General features: G+C 41.6%; 2 protein-coding genes and 1 long non-coding RNA gene across 13 annotated transcripts in view; 1 reads left to right on the top strand and 2 right to left on the bottom strand.

Annotated features, from left to right (window-relative positions):
- LOC126999283 (collagen alpha-2(VIII) chain-like) overlaps positions 1-9192 on the top strand; it is a 60250-nt gene extending 51058 nt beyond the window's left edge. For both annotated transcript variants that reach the window (XM_050861688.1, XM_050861689.1), the window contains exons 7-10: positions 447-2371; positions 3392-3613; positions 4261-4339; positions 8392-9192. In XM_050861688.1, the coding sequence (XP_050717645.1) occupies positions 447-2371; positions 3392-3613; positions 4261-4339; positions 8392-8475 (2310 nt within the window). In that variant the 3' untranslated portion in view covers positions 8476-9192. The remainder of the gene's footprint in view (positions 1-446; positions 2372-3391; positions 3614-4260; positions 4340-8391) is intronic.
- Positions 9193-9838: 646 nt separating this feature from the next.
- On the bottom strand, positions 9839-10596 carry LOC126999286 (uncharacterized). The gene is made up of 3 exons (XR_007753210.1): positions 10552-10596; positions 10313-10392; positions 9839-10232 (listed from the first exon to the last, which is right to left on the bottom strand). It is a non-coding gene; the product is annotated as an uncharacterized LOC126999286 (long non-coding RNA).
- Positions 10597-13866: 3270 nt separating this feature from the next.
- Positions 13867-16627, bottom strand: part of LOC126999284 (uncharacterized) — a 54209-nt gene continuing 51448 nt past the window's right edge. For 3 of the 10 annotated variants that reach the window (XM_050861691.1, XM_050861692.1, XM_050861693.1), the window contains one exon: positions 13867-16499. In XM_050861691.1, coding sequence (XP_050717648.1) covers positions 16416-16499 — 84 coding nt within the window. In that variant the 3' untranslated portion in view covers positions 13867-16415. The remainder of the gene's footprint in view (positions 16500-16627) is intronic. The other 7 variants (XR_007753205.1, XR_007753206.1, XR_007753207.1 and 4 more) reach the window with 7 other exon arrangements.

Genomic DNA, 16627 nt, shown 5'->3' with positions numbered 1-16627 from the left:
TGCCCTTGAGCTGTCTCCTTCGATGTAAAAAAAAAAAGAAAAAAAACATCATCATCACTATCACTCACACCCTACCAGGTATCAGCGTTGACAAAGTATCGTACTCACCGCATTGCATTTTCGTAGTTTCTGACTGATAACTCTAGCAAAAAAACAAAACAAAAACGAAAACCATCAATACGTAACAGTTTTAACGATAACTTTAATTTTCTACCGTTATTTGTGTGGTGACGAGTCTTGACGCCTATAATTGATAAATGCAATATTCAGAGTACAACAATTTGGCAACGCTGTCCTTACCACCTCTCTTTCACCTTCCTGGTATCTGTTCTTCCTGCTCCTCCTCCACCTCTTGCCCAAACACCTCAACAACCTCCAACACACCACTCTCACTATCTCCCACACTCTCAGCACCTCTCTTTCTGACCATCTCCTCCTTCAAACAGAGGCCGGCTGTGTGTCCCGCCCAGACGTGGTACTCGCTCGCCCTTGAGACTCTCCGCGGCGTGTGTAACAGCCTTGAGGACGCAGGCTACCAGGTCTTTGATGAGGAAACACTCGCCTTCTTCACCAGGACGTACGGACCCCCCATCGCCAGGGAGGCCACCGCCCCCATCCCCACGCAGGCCCCCGGGGCACCTCAGGCCGGGCAAGGGTTCGTCGGCCAGGCAAGAGGCACGGCCGCTGGAATTCCTGGCCAAGCTGGAACCGCTGATCAAGGCTTCCCTGGGTTTGCTGGAGCCCCTGGTTTTCCCGGTCAACCTGGATTCGCTGGTCTTCCTGGACAAGCCGGAACCACTGGCATTCCTGGTCAACCTGGAACTGCTGGTCAAGGGTTTACTGTCCAGCCTGGAACTACAACTCAAGGATTCCCTGGATTTACAGGTATTCCAGGTCAGGCTAGAACCCCTGGATTTTCTAGCCAGCCTGGCTTTGCTGGCATTCCCGGCCAGCCATCAACGTCTAGTTTTCCTGGAACCACGGAGCAAGGCTTCACGGGCTTCACTGGTATTCCCGGCCAGCCTGACGCGTCTGACCCAGGCTTTACTGGACAGCCTGGCTTCACGGGCACGCCTGGACGGCCTAGAACCCCTGGATTTGCTGGTCAGCCTGGAACAGCCGGTATTCCTGGCCAGGCTGGCGTCCCCGGCGGCCAAGTATTTGCTGGGCAGCCCGGCGTGTCTGGCCAAGGGTTCAGGGGCCAACCCGGGTTCCCCGGACAGCCTGGTCAAGGATTTGGAGGCCAGCATGGTGCCCCTGGACAGTTTGGTCAAGGGTTTAGGGGCCAGCCGGGGACCGCCACATCCGCCGGACGCCCCGGGGCAACACCCACCACCGTACAGGTCGGCCAAAGCTTCCCTGTCGGCCCTCCTACTACCGGCGGCCAAAGATTTAGTGGTCAAGGATTCTCCGGTCAAGGGTTTAATCCAGGATTCCCCGGGCAAGCGTTCCCTGGTCAAGCGTTCCCGGGACACAGCTTCTCAGGACACAGTTTTCCAGGTCAAACCTTCCCTGGCCAAGCCTTCCCCGGCCAAGCCTTCCCCGGGCAAGCCTTCCCCGGCCAGGCCTTCCCCGGCCAAACCTTCCCTGGTCAAGGCGCCTTCAGCCAGGGCGCCACCAACAGTAGCGGCGGCCAGGTGTTCGTGGGTCAGCCGGCGGTGTCACGCGGCCACTCTACCACCAGCACCTCGGGCCACTCCACCACCACCATCACCGGCACCACCACCACCACAGGACAGGTAGGGACCCCGCCTGGCTTCAGGCAGACCACTACCCTAGGCCCGGCCATCTCCACCACATATGGGACCACTAGCCACACCTCCCAGGGGGCCACACCATCCATAGGAGTGCCACAGAGGCCAGGAACACCCAGGGGCGGCTCTCACAGAGGTCACCCGGCGCACATCACCTCCAGAGGCCACCCACAACCTCCCACAGCCTCGCCCTCGGTTCTCCAGCTACACCCGATCGGTCCACCGCCCACGAATACCCACAGAACAGGTTTCCCATCCTCAGCTCACAGCCGGCCGACTTTCATGTCCCAGGCGTCCCCGGTTCTCAGCCCACGCATGCCCGTACCCCCCCCCGGCCACATACCCCCGTCCGGCCAGTTCCTGCCCGGCTTCTTCATCAGCAACGAGCAACAGTCGCTGGAGATGTTCGGACTGCCGGGCATGGCGATGTACAACCCACAGTTCGGGAGGTCAATGAGTAGTCAGCAAAGTTTCGGTGACCACTCCTTGGGCCAGTCTGACTACAACGTGGTGATGGCCGACCTGCTGGCACACAGGACGGGGCTCAACAGACGCGACGCTGACCTCAGTTTCCTCCAGAAGTCGCCAGGGCACCCTGATCAAGGGTTCTTTAACGGGTGAGTCCCGGGATTCGAACCTTCCTCTTGAAGTTCGATCTCTTGTCTTGGTTGCATGATCATTTTTTCTTTTTCATTATGGATGTTGATTCTTTTTAGGGATTTTCAAGGATTCGTTTTAGTGAATCTTTAAGGATTTTTATAATTTTAAAGGAATCTGAATCTATTTGAACACGAACCTTTGTCTTGGAGAGGTTTTATCCTTCTTTTAAGAGGTACATAAGGTATCTGAATCCATTGGAACTTGCAAACCTCATTTCTAGCGTCGTTTTTCCAATAATATTATCGTTAGGCTCATTCTAAAACATTTCGGGGCTTACACATCCACATTTGATAAGGCTTTGGTCGAGGTTGTGAATATTTCTATGGGAAATTATACGAGCTTATAATATTTACATTTTAAACTGGCCGGTGGGGTGTAGGCCTATGCGAGTCAGCCCCGAGCCACATCTCTGCCACACACTCTCAAGACTTCTCGCTTCCTCTCTTATGTCAGCAATTTACTACCATTAAATGAATTTTACTAAATAATTGGATAATCTAATAAGGTCATATAGTGTTCAGAGTGTTTCGTTTTTAGGATAATAACAAAGATTTAGAATAAATACCACGACACTTGACAGGAATACAACGTTGCCAAGTGTCGTGGTATTTATACAAAATCTTTGTTATTGTCCTGAAAAAGAAACTATATGACCTTATTAGATTATCCAATTATTTAATTAAATCCATTTAGAGGTAGTAAATAGCTGACATATGAGAGGAAGCGAGAAGTCTTGCGAGTGTGTGGCAGAGATGTGGGGCGGGGCTGATCCGCATAGGCCTTCACCCCACCGGCCAGTTTAAAATGGAAATACTATAGTAATAGTTTGACAAGGCTTCTGCACCATGAACGTGAAAAAAAACACTCATGAGACTCCAAATAATACCCTTTGTGACCTTTGGAAATTGTTGTTGTGGGAGCCGCAAGCGTCTGAGTTTGACATTATTCGTTGCCTGACTTCTTGACTTACTTCACAGAGTCCAATCCATCATGTCTGGCGTCCTGGAGAACCCCGTTTACGTCCAGCCACAGAGTCAGCCAAAGAGCCTATACGCCCAATCGTCTCCGGCCCCCGTGCAGCACCACAGGGCCCGCCGCACCCCCCTACCGCACGCCACCCCCGGGAACGTGTTCGAGACCCGCCTGGTGGCCTGCCGCGCCGGAGCCCAACGAGACATCAACGCCAAGTGCAGGAATACGTGAGTTCCCCTTTCATAAAACTTATAAATATACAGAGTAAATGGAGACAGAATTATACATAAATAAGTGAGTTTGCTCTGAGTTTAAATTTGATATATATGCACAATATACTACAATTAAAATAGAAACAACATACTCATAAATGAGAAAATATACGAGTCTCCTTTTTTGAAGACATTCGTCTACATAACATACAAAGAAAACGGAAATAGCATAAAAATTAGATAAATACGTGACTCGTTTTGCTACAACTTGATAATAAACACAATATAAAGAAAACGAAAATAACTTAGAAATTAGAGATAAATACGTGAGTCTCCCTTTCTTAGAACTTGATCAAACACAACATGGAAAGAAAACGAATATAACATACAAAATAAGATGTAATGAGTTATGTAATGAGGTAAATATTAAGAAAACGAAAATGGCTTCAAAAATTACAGATAAATACGTGAGTCTCCCTTTCTTAGAACTTGATCAAGCACAACATCGAAAGAAAACGGATAATAACAAGCAAAATAAGATGTAATGAGGTAGAAATAACTAAGAAATGACTGAAAAATTCGGAAATAAGATAAATTAGATCAATACATTTATCACACACTCACGTTCGCCCTCTCACTCTCCTCCTCTTCCTCTCCCCCAGGGTTCTGCCGGCCGCCTCCCCCGTCAAGAGGAACCTCCGGGCCGTCCCCCCCGTGCCCCCCCGTCCCGGCTGTCCCACGGTAAGATCAAGACCCCCTCCCCTTCCCCCCGCCCCGTCTTCTCTTTTCCCCCTTGATTTTTTTTGTATTCCTGTTTTATCTTTATTTTCTCTTCTCCTTTTTTTCATATCTTGTTTTAGTATTGTTCTTTCTATGCTTTCACTGCCTTCTTTTTTTCTTTTCTTTTTAATCTTTTTTGTCCCCAATCTTTATTTCCTTACTCCTGCTCTTTTCTTTTTTTCTCTACCCTCTTTTTATTACTTGTTTTCTTTTATATCTTTTATATGCTTTCATTGTCTCCTTTCCTTCCTTCTTTCTTTCATTCTTTATTTTTTTTCTCTTTTTGCGTTCAGTCTTTACTTCTTCCTCCTGCTCTTTCCTTTTTTTCTCTATCCTCTTTTTATTACTTGTTTTCTTGTTTTCTTTTATATGCTTTCATTGTCTCCTTTCCTTCCTTCTTTCTTTCATTACTTTCTTTCTTTTTGCTTTCAATCTTTATTTCTTCCTCCTGCTCTTTCCTTTTTTTTCTCTATCCTCTTTTTATTACTTGTTTTCTTTTTTATCTTTTATATGCTTTCATTGTCTCCTTTCCTTCCTTCTTTCTTTCATTCTTTATTTTCTTTCTCTTTTTGCGTTCAATCTTTACTTCTTACTCCTGCTCTTTCCTTTTTTTTCTCTTCCCTCTTTTTATTACTTGTTTTCTTTTTTTCTTTTATATGCTTTCATTGTCTCCTTTCCTTCTTTCTTTCTTTAATTACTTTTTTTCTTTCTTTTTGCTTTCAATCTTTATTTCTTCCTCCTACTCTTTCCTTTTTTTTCTCTATCCTCTTTTTATTACTTGTTTTCTTTTTTATCTTTTATATGCTTTCATTGTCTCCTTTCCTTCTTTCTTTCTTTCATTACTTTTTTTCTTTCTTTTTGCGTTCAATCTTTACTTCTTCCTCCTGCTCTTTCCTTTTTTTCTCTATCCTCTTTTTATTACTTGTTTTCTTTTTTTCTTTTATATGCTTTCATTGTCTCCTTTCCTTCCTTCTTTCTTTCATTCTTTATTTTCTTTCTCTTTTTGCGTTCAATCTTTACTTCTTCCTCCTGCTCTTTCCTTTTTTTTCTCTTCCCTCTTTTTATTACTTGTTTTCTTTTTTTCTTTTATATGCTTTCATTGTCTCCTTTCCTTCTTTCTTTCTTTCATTACTTTTTTTCTTTCTTTTTGCGTTCAATCTTTACTTCTTCCTCCTGCTCTTTCCTTTTTTTACTCTACCCTCTTTTTATTACTTGTTTTCTTTTTTTCTTTTATATGTTTTCACTGTCTCCTTTCTTTCTTTCATTCTTTGTTTTTTTCTCTTTTTGCGTTCAATCTTTACTTCTTCCTCCTGTTCCATCCTTAGTTTCTCTCTCGTTTTTCTTCTTTCAACTTTTAATATTTTCCTTCATGTGCTTTCCCCTTTCTTTCTTTCTTTCTTTTTCTCTGTTATTCCTTCCTACCACCCATTTTTATCTTCCTCTATTTCCTTCTATAATATTTTTCTTCCTATTCTCTGTACGTCTATTTTGTCCAACTCTTTTCCTCCTCCTTAATCCTTTCTCTTCATTCCCTCCAACCTCAATTTTCTTCCTTTCTCTTTCTCTTCCTGTTTTCCTTGTTCCTTTATTCTGCCCATCTCCTTCCCTCATCCTTCCTTCTTTTTCTTTATTCCTTTCATTCCTTTCATTCTTTTTTCCTTCTTTATGCTTCTCTTCGATCTATTCTTCTATATCATTCGTTTCTGTCTCCTTCATTCTTTCTCTTTAATCCTTCTTACCTTATTTTTTCTTACACCTATATTTTTCTTCTCTTCTCTACTACTTTCCTGTTTATTCTACTCATATCTTCCTCATCTTTCTAATTCTTTCTTCTTCTTCATTTCTTCCTACCTCATTTTCTTCCTCACAGCACTTTTGTTCCTCTATTCTATTCGTTTATTTCGCCTTCTTCACCCTCTCTCCTTATTCCTTCCTACCTTATTTTTTTTCTTTTATTTTTTTCTATTCAATCTTCTTTTTCCTCTGTCATATTTCATGTCTTATTTCTTCAATCTTTTTCCTTAACCCTTCTTACCTCATTCTCTCTCCTATATTTTGTTTTCTCTTCTATCTTCTCTTTTTCCTGTTCCTCTGTTTTATTCGTATCTTCCTTCTTTTTCATTCTTTCGTTTCACTATCTTTTTCTCTGCCCCATTCTCTCTTCCTCTTCTTCCTCTGTATCCGTATTTTCCTCCTCCATTCTATTTTCATTATTCCTTTCTATCCTATTCTTTCTTCCTCCTTTTCCTCTCTATCCGTATTTTCCTCCTCCATTCTATTTTCATTATTCCTTTCTATCCTATTATTTCTTTCTCCTCTTCCTCCCATCGCCCTTTCTTCCTCTCCTTGTAATTTATTTTATTCAACAGATTCTCCTTCATTATTTCATTTTACTAACTTTCTTCCTAATTTTTTCTTCGTCCTCTTACTCAGATCATTCCTTTTCCTCTTATCCTTCTTGTTTCTATATTTGATTCAACTTTCAGTCATATGCTCGACAATCTTTCTTCCTTTTCTCCTATCTATCTATCTATCTATCTATCAATCTATCTATTTTTCCTAACCTCCTTGTTCATTTATTCTTTTCAAGCCTCTTCAATATTTCACTCCACTATCCTTCTTTTTCTTTTCATTCCTCCTCCTCCTCCTCCTATCTCCTTTTCGTTCCTTACTCTATTAAACTCTTTATTCTATTTCATTCATTCATTCTAGTATCCTTTCTATCCTTTTCTTTCTTTCTCCTCTTCCTCCCATCACCCTTTCTTTCTCTCCTTGTTTTTTTTTTTTATTCAACTGATTCTCCTTCATTATTTCATTTCACTAATTCTTTCTTCGTCCTCTATACAAATATTTTTTTCCCCTATTTACTTCATGCAATTCGTCAATACTCTTCTTTTTCCTTAACTCTCCATCGTGTTCTGTATATAAACGGTTCGATCCCTTGCATTCAGACTCATTTTCCTTCTCTTTATTCAATCCTGCATCTTGTTCTATACCTGTCTATCTATCTACAATTTGATATCTTATGCACATTGTTTTATATTTCTCAAAGGTGCTGAAAATGCATTTGATAATGTTCTTTTCTTCCTCAGTTATTGGAAATGGGTTTAAAAATGTCTTTGTTAGTCTTGTGTTTTTCTTTCTCCTTCATTCATTTTCTTTATTCCTTTTACCTCATTCTCCTTCCTTTATTTTCTCATTCCTATTCTCTTTGTTACTTTATTTTGACCAACTTGTTTCCTCATCCTTCTTTCTTTTTCTCTATTCCTTCCTACACTGTTCTTTCGTCATTTTCCTTATTCCTTTTCTATCTCATTTTCCTTCCTTTCTTTTCTCATTCCTATTCTCTTTGTTACTTTATTTTGACCAACTCGTTTCCTCATCCTTCTTTCTTTTTCTCTATTCCTTCCTGCACTGTTCTTTTTTCCTCCTTTATTTCTCTCTTCTACTCACTCTTTTCTTTCTCTATTCTATCAGTTTTTTCCTCCTTCCTCATTCTTATCTTTTTTTCCGTGTACAGTTTCTTCCTCCTTATTTCTCTCTTCTACTCATTCTTTTCTTCCTCTCTTTTATATTTTTTTTCCTCCTTCTTCATTCTTCCTTGTTATTGCTTCTCGCCCTCTTCATTCTTATCTTTTTTTCAGTGTACAGTTTCTTCCCCCTTCTACTCTCTCTTTTCTTCCTCTCTTCTATCAGTTTTTTCCTCCTTCATTCTTCCTCGTTATTGCCTCTCACCTTCTTCATTCCTATCTTTTTTTTTCAGTGTACAGTTTCTTCCCCCTTCTACTCTCTCTTTTCTTCCTCTCTTCTATCAGTTTTTTCCTCCTTCTTCATTCTTCCTCGTTATTGCCTCTCACCTTCTTCATTCCTATCTTTTTTTTTCAGTGTACAGTTTCTTCCCCCTTCTACTCTCTTTTCTTCCTCTCTTCTATCAGTTTTTTCCTTCTTCTTCATTTTTCCTCGTTATTGCTCCTCGCCTTATTCATCCTAATCTTTTTTTATCTCCCCTCCAGGGCCAGGCGTACGACAGGAGGCGACGCTGTACCTCCACCAGCGAGGCCGTCAACTCCATCAACGCTTTCAATTTAGGGAAGTGATTGACGCCGCCCACCCGCCTTTAGCGTTTTGATACACCCATTTATTAATTGTTTTTCTCCTATTTCAACTATTTTTATTTCTATTACTTCTTTTATCTTCTCGTCTTCTTTCTCTGTCTTTACTCGTCGTCTCCTTGTCTTTTTCCCGACTACTACTATTACTACTACTACTACTACTACTACTACTACTATTACCACTACTATTGTTGCTATTTGTGCCATTCTTTACTCCCTCCCTCCTTCCCTTTTACCCTTTCTATCCTCATTCACCTTTTCTTTTTTATTCTTCGTCCTCCTTCTATATAATTCTTCCATATTTCTTGTTATTTTTCATCTTCCTCCTTTCTCTTATATGTTTTCTTTTTCTTATATTCGAGTTTTTCCTGTTCTCCTTCTCCTCCTCCTCCTCCTCTTCTCAGCCCTCTCTCATCTGCATCACTCTTAGGTATATACTCTCTGCATGTCTGTTCTTCGGATTTCTCTTATGTTAACTTTCTTTTATAGTCTTAGATTACGTTAACTTATTGTCACTGCGTCCGGCTCTCCTTCGCACTTCGGCCCATGTTCTCAGACGCTCTCGGCTCACACAACAAACATTTCGAAAAGCCACAAAGAAAATCAGTCGGGTTCTCAAGGGTCTTTTACATATTCATGGTGCAAAGGCTTCGTCAGACTATCACCAGGCTCGTAAAACTATCCATGGAAATACTAACACAACCTCTACGAAAGTCTTATCAAATGTGGGTGTATGAGCCCTTAAATATTTGAAATACTACCCATGGAAATATCCAAAACAACCTCTACAAAAGTCTTATCAAATGTGGGTGTATGAGCCTTGAGTATTTGAGAAACTATAAATGAAAATACCCAAAGCAATCTCCACAAAAGTCTTACCTAATGTGGGTGTATGAGCCCTTGACTATTTGAGAAACTACCCATGGAAATACCCAACACAACCTCTAGGAAAGTCTTATCAAATGCATGTGTATGAGCCCTTGAGTATTTAAGAAACTACCCATGGAGATACTCAAAGCAATCTCCACGAAAGTTTGATCAAATGTGGGTGTATGAGCCCTTGAGTATTTGAGAAACTACCCATTGAAGTACTCAAAACAATCTCCACAAAAGTCTTACCTAATGTGGGCGTATGAGTCTTCGAGTATTTGAGAAACTACCCATGAAAATACCCAAGACAACCCCTACAAAAGTCTTATCAAATGTGGGTGTATGAGCCCTTAAGTATTCGAGAAACTACCCATGGAAATACCCAACACAACCTCTAGGAAAGTCTTATCAAATGTGGGTGTATGAGCCCTTGAGTATTTAAGAAACTACCCATGGAGATACTCAAAGCAATCTCCACGAAAGTTTTATCAAATGTGGGTGTATGAGTCCTTGAGTATTTAAGAAACTACCCATGGAAATACCCAACACAATCTCCACGAAAGTCTTATTAAATGTGGGTGTATGAGCCCTTGAGTATTTAAGAAACTACCCATGGAGATACTCAAAGCAATCTCCACGAAAGTTTGATCAAATGTGGGTGTATGAGCCCTTGAGTATTTGAGAAACTACCCATGGAAGTACTCAAAACAATCTCCACAAAAGTCTTACCTAATGTGGGTGTATGAGTCTTCGAGTATTTGAGAAACTACCCATGAAAATACCCAAAACAACCTCTACAAAAGTCTTATCAAATGTGGGTGTATGAGCCCTTGACTATTTGAGAAACTACCCATGGAAATACCCAACACAACCTCTACGAAAGCCTTACCAAATGTGGGTGTATGAGCCCTTGACAATTTGAAAAACTACCCATGGAAATACCCAACACAACCTCTACGAAAGCCTTACCAAATGTGGGTGTATGAGCCCTTGACAATTTGAGAAACTACCCATGGAAATACCCAACACAACCTCTACAAAAGTCTTATCAAATGTGGGTGTATGAGCCCTTAAATATTTGAGAAACTACCCATGGAAATACCCAAAACAACCTCTACAAAAGTCTTATCAAATGTGGGTGTATGAGCCCTTGAGTATTTGAGAAACTACCCATGGAAACACTAACACAACCTCTACGAAAGTCTTATCAAATGGGGTATGTGTGTATGGGTGTACAGAGACTACCCATGGAAATACCCAAAGCAATCTCCACGAAAGCCTTACCAAATGTGGGTGTATGAGCCCTTAAGTATTCGAGAAACTACCCATGGAAATACCCAATATAACCTCTACAAAAGTCTTATCAAATGTGGGTGTATGAGCCCTTGACTATTTAAGAAACTACCCATGGAAACACTAACACAACCTCTGAAAAAGTCTTATCAAATAGACTACCCATGGAAATACTCAAAGCAATCTCCACAAAAGCCTTACCAAATGTGGGTGTATGAGCCCTTGACTATTTGAGAAACTACCCATGGAAATACCCAACACAACCTCTACAAAAGTCTTATCAAATGTGGGTGTATGAGCCCTTAAGTATTCGAGAAACTAGCCATGGAAATACCCAATACAACCTCTACAAAAGTCTTATCAAATGTGGATGTATGAGCCTTTAAATATTTGAGAAACTACCCATGGAAATACCCAAAACAACCTCTACAAAAGTCTTATCAAATGTGGGTGTATGAGCCCTTGACTATTTAAGAAACTACCCATGGAAACACTAACACAACCTCTACGAAAGTCTTATCAAATGGGGTATGTGTGTATGGGTGTACGAGCCCCGAAGTACTTAAGAGACTACCCATGGAAATACCCAAAGCAATCTCCACGAAAGCCTTACCAAATGTGGGTGTATGAGCCCTTAAGTATTCGAGAAACTACCCATGGAAATACCCAATACAACCTCTACAAAAGTCTTATCAAATGGGGTATGTGTGTATGGGTGTACGAGCCCCGAAGTACTTAAGAGACTACCCATGGAAATACCCAAAGCAATCTCCACGAAAGCCTTACCAATGTGCGCGTGCGAGACCTGAAACGCTTGAGAATATGGGCCTTAGATTCGAATCCTCAGACAGACGCTTGGAACACATAATCTGATCCCCTTCAAAGGCCACGAAGAAGAATTACCGAAGTTCTCATGAGGTTTCTTTCCCAATATATAAGATCCAGAAGCCTTTGTTAGTTATAGATGTTTTGTTAAGTAGAGTTGAAGTCCATATGATGATGTTATAGGTGGGATGAACAGCAGGTAGTGGAGTTAGATAAGGCGATTAGAGAGAGAGAGAGAGAGAGAGAGAGAGAGAGAGAGAGAGAGAGAGAGACACTATGGTGACGGTAGTGTTTGTGTGTGTGTGTGTGTGTGTGTGTGTGTGTGTGTGTGTGTGTGTGTGAAAAATAATCTACTTAGTGAATTATTATTATTATCATTATTTTATTGTGTTATTATCATTATCAGATTAGCGTGAAAAATGGCATATATCTTAGCTCGAATTTAATAGTTTTTTCATTTTTCATAATTACTGTACGATGAAAAAGTTATTACCATTATCATTATTATCATTATTACTATTGTCGTGTCCCGTGGCCTTCCCATATCATTATAATTACTTCGAAAATATCTATAATTACAACGAGTTTCCGTCCGCTTGTACATAAATTGCTTCCTACTATAGAGACTTAATGAGACGATGTAAAAAATAATGTAATGAAAAATTAAAAAAAAAAGAATGTACCGAGTGAGTTTGATTATAATAACCATGTTTGTCTGGAAAATGTTGTCAGTGTGTGTGTGTGTGTGTGTGTGTGTGTGTGTGTGTGTGTGTGTGTGATTCACCACGGCCTGATCACGTGTTGGACTCGTAATCGCCAGCAGGTACCCTCCCGACATGAGCAAGTGCTCTTTATAGTCGATCTCTGGGTACTGCCAGGACCTCACACACCACACACCCCATCCCCCTTGCTCAAGGGGGGACAGTAACCACTCCTAGTCAACGGGAAGGATCCGGCCTGAGCGGGCTCGAAACGCCGCCCTGTCAGGCCGTGAAGCCTGGCAGTGCAGCACTCTAACCAGTTGCGTCACGGAGAATGATTGGGAGAAATGAAGATTGGGAAAAAGAAAGATTGGGAGAAATGAAGATTGGGAAAAAGAAAGATTTGGAAAAATGAAGATTGGGAAAAAAATGAAGAGTGGGAAAAATACACTGAGAAAATATGGAAAAAATTAACATGAGGAAAAATAAAGGTTGGAATAAATGATTGGAAAAAATAAATAGGGAAAATAAACAACTAACAAACAAACAAGACTAAGGGAAGGACAAACAAAAGCACACAACTAGGGTAACACATGGCGGCGTGTTTTTTGCGTTTATTTTTTTCTTCACAAGTAAAATTATTAATACGATGCGGCAGGAAGTGGAAACCTAGTGACTCTCTCTCTCTCTCTCTCTCTCTCTCTCTCTCTCTCTCTCTCTCTCTCTCTCTCTCTCTCTCTCTCTCTCACACACACACACACAAACACACACACATATATATGTCCAATTTTTTCAGGAAGTTTATATCTGAATCTCTCTCTCTCTCTCTCTCTCTCTCTCTCTCTCTCTCTCTCTCTCTCTCTCTCTCTCTCTCTCTCTCTCTCTCTCTCTCTCTCTCTCTCTCTCTCTCTCTCTCTCTCTTAAAATATAGCTATGGCAAAAAATCAATAGAAAATGCCCTACACACACACACACACACACACACACACACACACACACACACACACACACACACACACATACAATATACACGCTCGCCTTACGTAATACAAGTTGGCAATACAAAGACAAACCATTAAAACTAAAAGGAAGAACATAAAGAAGATAATAATAATAAAAGGAAAAAATACTCCAGTTATCCCTCACCTCAAGAGAAAGAAAACGGAAACACTGACATGAAAGAAAATGGGTTGGTGCTTTCTTTCTGTTTTTATTCTTTCTTTCCCTCTCTCTATCTCTTTCTTCGTTCTTTTTTTGGTATAGTTTTTCGGTCTTTCGTTTCTTTCTTTTCTTTCTTTCTTTCTTTCTCTATCTCTCATTTTGTTATTTTTTTGGTATTTTTCTCTTCTTTTCTTTCTTATTCTTTCTTTCTTTCTTTCTCTATTTCACTTCATTCTTTTTTTGTTATTTTTTCTCATCTTCTCTTCCTTTTTTTCTTCTTTTATTTCATTCCTTCTCTTTCTCTATCTCACTTTATTCTTTATTTGGTATTTTTCTGTCTCTCTCCTTCTTTCTCACGCCATCTCCCTTTCTTTCACTCACTCTCTTGTTCTCTCTCTCTCTATTTCATTATCTTTCTTCAATCACTTTTTCTTTATCTTATCACATTCTTTCTTAATCATCTTCTTTCTTTACTTTAATCTTTCTTTTTTTCTTTCTTTTATCACTTTGGTCCTCTCTCTCTCTCTCTCTCTCTCTCTCTCTCTCTCTCTCTCTCTCTCTCTCTCTCTCTCTCTCTCTCTCTCTCTCTCTCTCTCAAGGTGGAGGGTAACGGAGAGTGGATGGGCGCTGCGGTGTGTGTGTGTGTGTGTGTGTGTGTGTGTGTGTGTGTGTGTGTGTGTGTGTGAAGCAATATTATATACATGATGTTTTTGTTTGTTCGTTTGTTTGTTTGTTTGTGTACGTGGCTTTATGGCTGGCTGGCTGGCTTTTTTTTTTTTTTCCTCTTTCTACGCTTCCTCCTCCTCCTCCTCCTCCTCCTACCGTTCCTAGTCTTCCTCCTCTTTGTTCTCATCCTCCTACTCTTCCTATTCCTCTTTTCTCTCTTTCTTCTATTCCTCCTCCTTTTCCTACTCTGCCTTTCTCCTTTTCCACTCTTTCTAATCTTCCTCTTCTTTCTCCTCTTTCTTTTTTCTCTTCTTCCTGTTCTCCCTCTTCTTTCTTTACCTCCTCCTACTCTTCCTCATCTTCTTCCTCTTTCTTCCACTATTTTTACTTTTTCCTCTTTCCTGCTCCTTCTTTCCCTCCTTCGCCTCTTCCTCTGCCTCCTTCTCGTATCAATCTAAGAGGAAGAAGAAGATAAGAAAGGAGAGGAGAAAGAGGAAGAGAAGAAAGGAGAAATTCAACCATTACTCTTTCCTCTGTTCTCCTCCTTTTACTTCTCCTTCTTCTTCTCCTCTTGTTAATATAAGAAGGAGAGGAAAAAAGGAGGAAAAGAGGAAAGGAAGGTGAGGGAAGGCGATTCAGCTAACTTTCTCACGCTGCTTAATCTTTTCCCACGCTTCTTAGTCTTTTCCCACGCTTCCTAATATTTTCCCATATCCCTAAAAACTTTCCCACGGTTCCTTATCTTTTCCCACGCTTTTTCAAACTTTCCCACGCCTCCTAGTCTTTTCCCACGCTTGCCAATCTTTTCCCACGCTCCTACAAACTTGTCCACGCTTCCTAGTCTTTTCCCACCCCTCTACAAACTTTTCCTCGCTTCCTACTTCTTTTCTCATATTCCTACAAACTTTCCCACGGTTCCTAGTCTTTTCCCACGCTTCTTTAAACTTTCCCACGGCTCCTAGTCTTTTCCCACGCTCCTACAAACTTTCTCACGCTTCCTAGTCTTTTCCCACGCTCCTACAAACTTTCCCAAGCTTCCTAGTCTTTTCCCACGCCCCTACAAACTTTCCCACGCTTTTTCAAACTTTCCCACGGCTCCTAGTCTTTTCTCACGCTCCTACAAACTCTCCCACGCTTCCTAGTCTTTTCTCACGCTCCTACAAACTCTCCCACGCTTCCTAGTCTTTTCTCACGCTCCTACAAACTTTCCCAGGCTTTTTCAAACTTTCCCACGGCTCCTAGTCTTTTCTCACGCTCCTACAAACTTTCCCACGCTTCCTAGTCTTTCTTATCATTTCCCAAGTCTTCACTCCTATCCTTATTCTGTTCCCATGCACTTACAACCTTCCTACTCTCTCCCCCTTCTTCCCCACGCCTCGCCAAGTCTCCTCCTCGCTTCCTTCACCTCCCTATTCTCTCCTACTCTTTCCCATCTTTTTCCCTCGTCTTCACTCTCCTTCTTATTACTTTTCCAGGTCTTAAATCATTCCTACTCTTTCCTTCTTCTTCTCCTTGCCATTCCCACGCCTTCTACTCCTTTCCATCGTCTTCCAACTCCTTTCTCTCCTTTCCCATCGCCTACATTCCTATCCTTATTCCTATCTCATGCCCTGACAACCATCCTGCTCCTTCTTTCTTTCCCTCATCTCTATTTTGTTTCCTATTCTTTTTCCCAGCTCTTAAAACCTTCCTGCTCCTTTCTTTCCCTCATCTCTATTTTGCTTCCTATTCTTTTTCCCAGCTCTTAAAACCTTCCTCCTTCTTCCCCTTTCTTCGCCATGCCTCCTACTGTGTCCCTTCATCTCCCTAGTCCTTCCTATTCTTTCCCTTCCATTTCACTTTCGATCTTCTTTCTTTCCCTCATCTCTATTTTGCTTCCTATTATTTTTCCCACTCTTAAAACCTTCCTGCTTCTTCCCCTTTCTTCGCCATGCCTCCTACTGTGTCCCTTCATCTTCCTAGTCCTTCCTATTCTTTCCCTTCCATTTCACTTTCGATCTTCTTTCTTTCCCTCATCTCTATTTTGCTTCCTATTCTTTTTCCCAGCTCTTAAAACCTTCCTCTTCCTTCCCCTTTCTTCGCCATGCCTCCTACTGTGTCCCTTCATCTCCCTAGTCCTTCCTATTCTTTCCCTTCCATTTCACTTTCGATCTTCTTTCTTTCCCTCATCTCTATTTTGCTTCCTATTCTTTTTCCCAGCTCTTAAAACCTTCCTGTTCCTTCCCCTTTCTTCGCCATGCCTCCTACTGTGTCCCTTCATCTCCCTAGTCCTTCCTATTCTTTCCCTTCCATTTCACTTTCGATCTTCTTTCTTTCCCAGCTCTTACAACCGCTTACTCTTGTCCTTCCCTTGCCAAGCCTCGCCACGCCATGTACCGCCTCGCCACGCCTCGCTACGGCCTCACAAGCTTAGCCGAGGCCCAGAGCGTTGATGGAGGACGCGATGTTGCCCTTGCTGGCCGTGCACTGGCGCTTCAGGTCCCGGAAAGTGCCCTGCGTGGTGAGGGAAGTGGGGTGAGGGAGGGAACGGGCGAGAGTGAGGGTGGTGGTGCTACTATTGCTACTACTGCTACTATTATTATTATTGTTGCTACTACTGCTACTATTACTGGTCGTGGTGG

This window comes from Eriocheir sinensis, chromosome 16 (genome assembly GCF_024679095.1).
Source record: "Eriocheir sinensis breed Jianghai 21 chromosome 16, ASM2467909v1, whole genome shotgun sequence".
Taxonomy (NCBI): Eukaryota; Metazoa; Arthropoda; class Malacostraca; order Decapoda; family Varunidae; genus Eriocheir; species Eriocheir sinensis.
Note: the sequence above shows the minus strand (reverse complement) of the source record. Positions and strands in the feature narration are given on the sequence as shown.